We start from the raw sequence: 5,900 nt of genomic DNA, 5'->3' as shown, positions 1-5,900 counted from the left end.
GCCTTCTCACTTAAACTTGGCTACGGAGAATACCGTTAGCTTTTTTTAGAACAGCGTTCTGCCGCTCTCGCGCAATTTCAGGGATGGAGCAGGCTTCTGGCTAGGGGTACACCTATTTTTGTTTGTAAGGGTAATTTGCATCTGAATGGCAAGTATAGGTTGCCCGCTTTCACGGCATTAATTCCTAAGCCACTCAGCTCACTGCCCCCATCTCCCCCAGTAAGGACCCTTTCACACGTTCAGTGCCCCTGGCTCGGAACGGCTTCTGACGTCCTTCCCGAAACGATTACCAGGTTGAGCCCGGGGTCGTTACCCAGGCAGAAGTTCTGCCACACTTCCCCTGTCTGCACATTGCCACTAGAAGGGGCAGGAGCAAAGCCATCCGGGCGTCGCTACGCGGGGTCCCCCGCGTCGCGCTTCCGAAATGCGTGACGTTCGGCAGCGTGCCTTCCAAGAGGCATGGGCAAAGGCAGCCCCTTCTCGGGGCCGTTACCAAAAAGCAGTGTTCTGTGAAACAGACCCGCTGCTCTCCTTGCTGCCCAGGCCGGTCTGCCATAAACCTGCTTTCCATACAGGCAGTGGGTCCTGTGGGTCCCGTGTTGACGGAGCCGGGGCCCGAGCGAGGTGGCGGCCTGGGCGCTTTGCCATTGGCCACTTCAGCCCGGAAGTTGGTGATGCAGGAGGCGGGCCTTCCTTTGCGCGTGCGCTCGGCTGTCCTCACCGACGGCAGCCGCGGAGCCCTGTTGGTACCTGCGGCAAGCGGAGTGCCGGCCTGGGCCTCGCAATGCCGGTGGCTATGTCGGTTTTCTTTTAGCTTCTGAAACGATCTGCTCCGAGCGGCGGTTCGGTCATCTTCCAGGACCTGGTCGGTCTGGTGGGGGTTGCGGTGTTTTCAGTGCGGAGCTGAGGGGACAGCCCCCCGGCCCGGCCGCCGATTTGGTTAGTACCTACTGGCCGACAGCGCTTGGGAACCTTTTAAAAGTCTCTCTCAAGTATTTACCTAGAAGAAGAAGAAGTCCAAACCGTGATGCTGATTCAGTATATGTCATAGTTAAGACGATCCAGACATTAGAATCGTTAACAAACAATTATTTGGATCGATGTTTTTACTTTCACTTTGCTGGACAGAAAGACAAAACTGGACTGCCCGTTTCAGGCCGGACGCCCAGCCACGCTTGTGGCTCGACGCCTCAGAGCCATGGCAACAGACGAGCCAGGAGACGCTAAGGCCCAGTCCCAAGTCTCAGCTTCCAGTCAGCGCCAGCAGGTGCCTGCAAAGCCCCACTATGCGCTCAGCTCCACCCTCGCGGGACACACGCAGGCGGTGTCGTCGGTCAAGTTTAGTCCTAACGGAGAGTGGCTAGCCAGCTCCTCTGCTGATAAACGAATTATAATTTGGGGAGCATATGATGGAAAACTTGAAAAAACCCTGTATGGTCACAGACTGGAGATCTCAGACGTTGCTTGGTCGTCGGATTCCAGTCGTCTTGTTTCTGCTTCAGATGATAAGACGCTGAAGATATGGGATGTGAGCTCTGGGAAATGCTGGAGAACACTGAAGGGGCACAACAATTATGTCTTCTGCTGTAATTTCAACCCCGCGTCCAACCTCATCGTTTCTGGGTCTTTCGACGAGAGTGTGAAAATATGGGAGGTGAAAACAGGGAAGTGCCTTAAGACTTTGTGTGCTCATTCTGACCCGGTGTCTGCAGTGCATTTTAACTGCAGTGGGTCCTTGATAGTGTCAGGTAGCTATGATGGTCTCTGTAGAATCTGGGATGCTGCATCAGGTCAGTGTTTAAAAGTGCTTGTTGATGATGTCAACCCTCCTGTCTCCTTTGTAACATTTTCTCCAAATGGTAAATATATTCTCACTGCGACTTTGGACAATTCTCTTAAACTGTGGGATTATAGCAGAGGCAGATGCCTGAAGACATACACAGGGCATAAAAATGAGAAGTATTGCGTATTTGCCAGTTTCTCAGTTACTGGTGGGAAGTGGGTTGTGTCCGGTTCAGAGGATAACCTGGTTTACATCTGGAACCTTCAAACTAAGGAGATTGTGCAGAAATTACAGAGTCACACAGATGTCGTAATCTCAGTGGCTTGTCATCCTACACAAAACATCATTGCATCGGCAGCATTAGAAAATGACAAAACAATTAAACTCTGGATGAGTAACTACTGAACCCCACAGGGAACTGCGCAGTAGAGCTGAGGTGACAAAAAAACAAAACAAAACAAAACACCTGACTGAAGATGGCAGTTTCTCTTCCCTTTGGTTTTATATTTCTGTACACATTTTTGAAAATTTTGAAATTTATAACCCAAACTTTAAAAAATGACATGAAGGAACAGGTGTTTAGGTTAGTAGTTCCCACATCAGGGCACCTGGTTCAATCCCAGCTCTGGCTCCTGACTCCAGCTTCCTGCTAATGCAGTCCCTGGGGCACAGTGGTGATGGCTCAAGTAATCAGGTTCCTGCCACCCATGTGGGACCCATATTGGGTTTCCAGCTTTAGCCCCAGCCATTGTGGATATTTGGGTGGGAGCGCTCAATGTCCTCTACTTCTTCATTTAAAAAAAAAAAAAAAAAGCCAGCTGGGAAAGCAAGTGTAGAATGTGGAGCCTCTGACGTGTCATCTCGAGTGTCAGCATTCGTCGCAGGTGTCTGTATGTGGGTGGTCTCCTTCCTCCCAGTGACAGAGGCCCAGTGTATTTGGGGAATATTTATAAGTAAATATGTTCTTGTTAACTGAGGGAAGCAGGGGAGTTTGGAATAATTCCAAATAATTCCAGGCATAAGCCTGGGACGATAATGGTGGATTGGAAGTATATGTCAGAGGCCACCACACACTTTTGGTGACATCCTGTATGATTGCATGGAACAGTCCATATGGTTTGGGAACACCCAAAACAGGTGTCTGGCATTTTGGTGAAGGAGCTCTCCTGTGCTGTATTGTGCCACCCTGTGATTTTCAGGCGAGCTGGAATGTCAGGCTGGTGGGATGGCTCTCCTTCACAATGTGTCTGTCTCCTACCCACACTTCAAACTCAGCTCACTCATCGCCACTTGCAGAGCCGTCACTTCCTGCCTGCCTCCAACCCAGCTAGCAGCTGAATTAGGTTTTCCTACCTGTTCCCATGGCTTCTGTTACAAAGTTCAAAATGCATTATTTACCAGTTTGTATTGTAATGCTTTCAGTTGGTTATGGTCTCTGGAGTTGGGAAGTGTATCTTAGTCATCTTTGTATTGTCGGTTTGTGTGGAGAGAAGGGGCTCAAGTCACATTGGGTGAATGACAATGAATGACACCACATATTCATTCTTTGCCTTGCTTTTGATAAACTTTGGTAATAAATTCCCCAACCTGTCATTTATGTTAACTCAAAAGTACCTAAGGATAGCCTCACATATTAACTTTGTTAAACAGTGCTTACAAGGAATATAAAGTAGAAGGTGGTTTCTGCCCACCTAACCTTTAGTTAGGTAAGCATGCCAAAAATAGGCCGACAGTCATTTAACTGAAACTTGTGGGGAGCAGCCCGGACTGGACTGAGTTACTGGAATTAAGACTTATTCTATGCATCTGCTCTCCCACAATATGGCGCTGGGAGAGAAGTAAACAGCTTCCGCACAGCTGCCTCCAGTTCAACTAATAAACTGTAGGACTTGCTCCTGATTGGAGGAGAGCGGCGTGCTCGGCGTGTGGGCAGCCGAGTTAGGATTGGCGGAGCAGGACTATAAAGGAGGAGAGAGACGGCATGCACCAGGAACATCTATGGGGAACATCTAAGGGGAACATCTAGCTGAAGGAACACCTGTGCAGCCCCCGAGAAGAGCCGGCCGGCGGTGTGCCGCTCCCCTGCGGAAGTGGGGAAAGCGGCCAGGGGGAACTGCCCTTCCACGGAGGTGGAAGGGATAGTAGCCAACCCGGGAAGAACCAGCAGTAAACCCGGGGAGGGCCGAGCAGACGATAGAACAGCGCAGGGTCCTGTGTCGTTCCTCCACGAAGAGGGGGAGCGACATAATGGTGCCGTGACTCGGATATGAAGCCTAGGCAGGGCTTAGTGTCGTTCCTCCACGAAGAGGGGGAGCGACAAAACTAACCAGGGAAACACTCTTCATATGGAAAGACGTCATTTTTACTGTATTAACATATTAGGCGAATACACGAGATCGAATTCTCGCAAATGGTGAATGAGGCACAGGACAGCATTCCTCTTTGATCCCTGGAGAAGCTCAGTTTCACCTGTCATTTGGGAAATGTCTGTGATGGCGTACATGAGGACACCAGTGGCGCCTGGGAGCTCCACCGTGGGTCCTTGCTCAAGGTGTTCTGCACTCATCTTCCTCCCCGGGTCACGTCTTCATTATCATGCACAGGATGTGAGCAAGGGATAGGTTTCCTGTGTTCATGTGGCTGTCCACTGCAGGGTGGAGGCTTACTATTGCCCTGTCATCTGATGTCAAAGAGAGCCCCTGCTTTGCAGTGGTAGTCATTTTGGACTGGAAATGTTTCAAGATAATTCTCTTTGATATTGCCCATTTTATTACTGCTATTGCTATGGTAAGAGCAAGATGCTTATCTGATGGCATGAAGAAAGGGGTCCTGGAGAGAAATTGCTTTTAAATTCTGCACACCAATTTTCATCCTGTGAGCCTGCCATCCTGTTGCAATCTGCATTATTCCTTATGTATTTCACAGCACCTTATGATGTTGCTCATTAAATCTTATTTGTTGACACATATGAGGATGAGATAATTAGTTACTTGAAGAGGCTGGTAGTGAGGCTGCTGGGAGAACTATGATTAGTTAGGGACAGGTCTGGCTGAGAGATGTTATGTTTAACACTTAATGAGACTGTCACTCTATGTTAACAAATGGAGAATGCAACAACCTGAGAAGTGATTGTATAAATTCTTGGGGGCATAATAACAGTTGTCAGCTTTAGTTGAATAAAACATTTTTATTGCAGTGAATCTCCAAGGTACAGCCTTTTAAAATGCATTTCAAAAGGTGAACATGGCACAACTCTGTTACTTATTTGATTGTTTAGGTGTCCCAAAACAATCAAGGAAAACTGACCTTCTAATGTATAAGAACCAATGCTTTTTGATAAGTTTGCAAATGATAAAAATCAAAGCACTTGATCCCTAGGCAGAAGCCAAGATCCTATTACTGTAAGTGTACAGAGGCACCACAAACACCAGACTGTGAGCCACAGGCAGTGTGTTACATTCTACTCAAGTATTTTTAGTAAACCAAGTTCCCAAACAGCTACATTTATGACTTTTTAATCTTGTAACTCTGAAGGTAATTAGCACATTGCCACGGCCAGAACACGTTTTCACCCAGTGATACTTAGGAGACATGTGAGAACACATATATACTTGAAACAGAAACTAACAACCGTACCTACATAGGAGACAACTTGGTAGCTCAAAGTCAAGAGAATGAGTGACATACACAGTAGAGGAAAATGCTTGTCCTGCAGTATTAGTAAGGAAATACAGGAGACTTTTAGGATTGAGAAATTTAGTTTCTCAGAAGGCAGGAAGGGATCAGGAGGGAACTCTTGAGCCACAGAGCTAAGAGGATCCCACGAAGTTGGGATTTCGAAGTCCTCGGATGTCCAGCTCAGTGCCTCTGGCTGCCAGCATAGCTGAGCCACCTTTGAAGGCCGGCTGCTGAAAGCCAGGCTCCCGGTCGCTGGGGACACATGGCCGTTTGGGCCTCTGGAGAGCAGTCACAGTGTAATGGGAATACAAGGAAGGTATGAGGACAATACACGACTTTCTAAGGAATTGAAGTTAAAGTAAGTTGTCTCTTTATTTTCTCCAAAAAGCTAAGAGGCTGCATTGTACTTGGATCAAAGTTACAAAACATAGTAGACAAG

At 47.9% G+C, this 5,900-nt stretch overlaps 1 protein-coding gene across 1 annotated transcript; it reads left to right on the top strand.

Moving 5' to 3' along the window:
• Positions 1 to 490: 490 nt before the first annotated feature.
• Positions 491 to 3,376, top strand: WDR5B (WD repeat domain 5B). Its single transcript, XM_002716628.5, has one exon. The coding sequence runs from the start codon at positions 1,199 to 1,201 to the stop codon at positions 2,186 to 2,188; it is 990 nt and encodes a 329-aa protein (XP_002716674.1). The 5' UTR covers positions 491 to 1,198; the 3' UTR covers positions 2,189 to 3,376.
• The last annotated feature ends 2,524 nt before the right edge of the window (positions 3,377 to 5,900 follow it).

Source organism: Oryctolagus cuniculus, chromosome 4, assembly GCF_964237555.1.
Source record: "Oryctolagus cuniculus chromosome 4, mOryCun1.1, whole genome shotgun sequence".
Lineage (NCBI taxonomy): Eukaryota > Metazoa > Chordata > Mammalia > Lagomorpha > Leporidae > Oryctolagus > Oryctolagus cuniculus.
The sequence above is the reverse complement of the archived record's forward strand: the minus strand, read 5'-3'. Positions and strand labels throughout refer to the sequence as shown.

What these genes read in the sequence shown, in the direction of transcription:
- WDR5B (XM_002716628.5), top strand. Translation starts at nt 1,199, where the DNA reads ATGGCAACAGACGAGCCAGGAGACGCTAAGGCCCAGTCCCAAGTCTCA.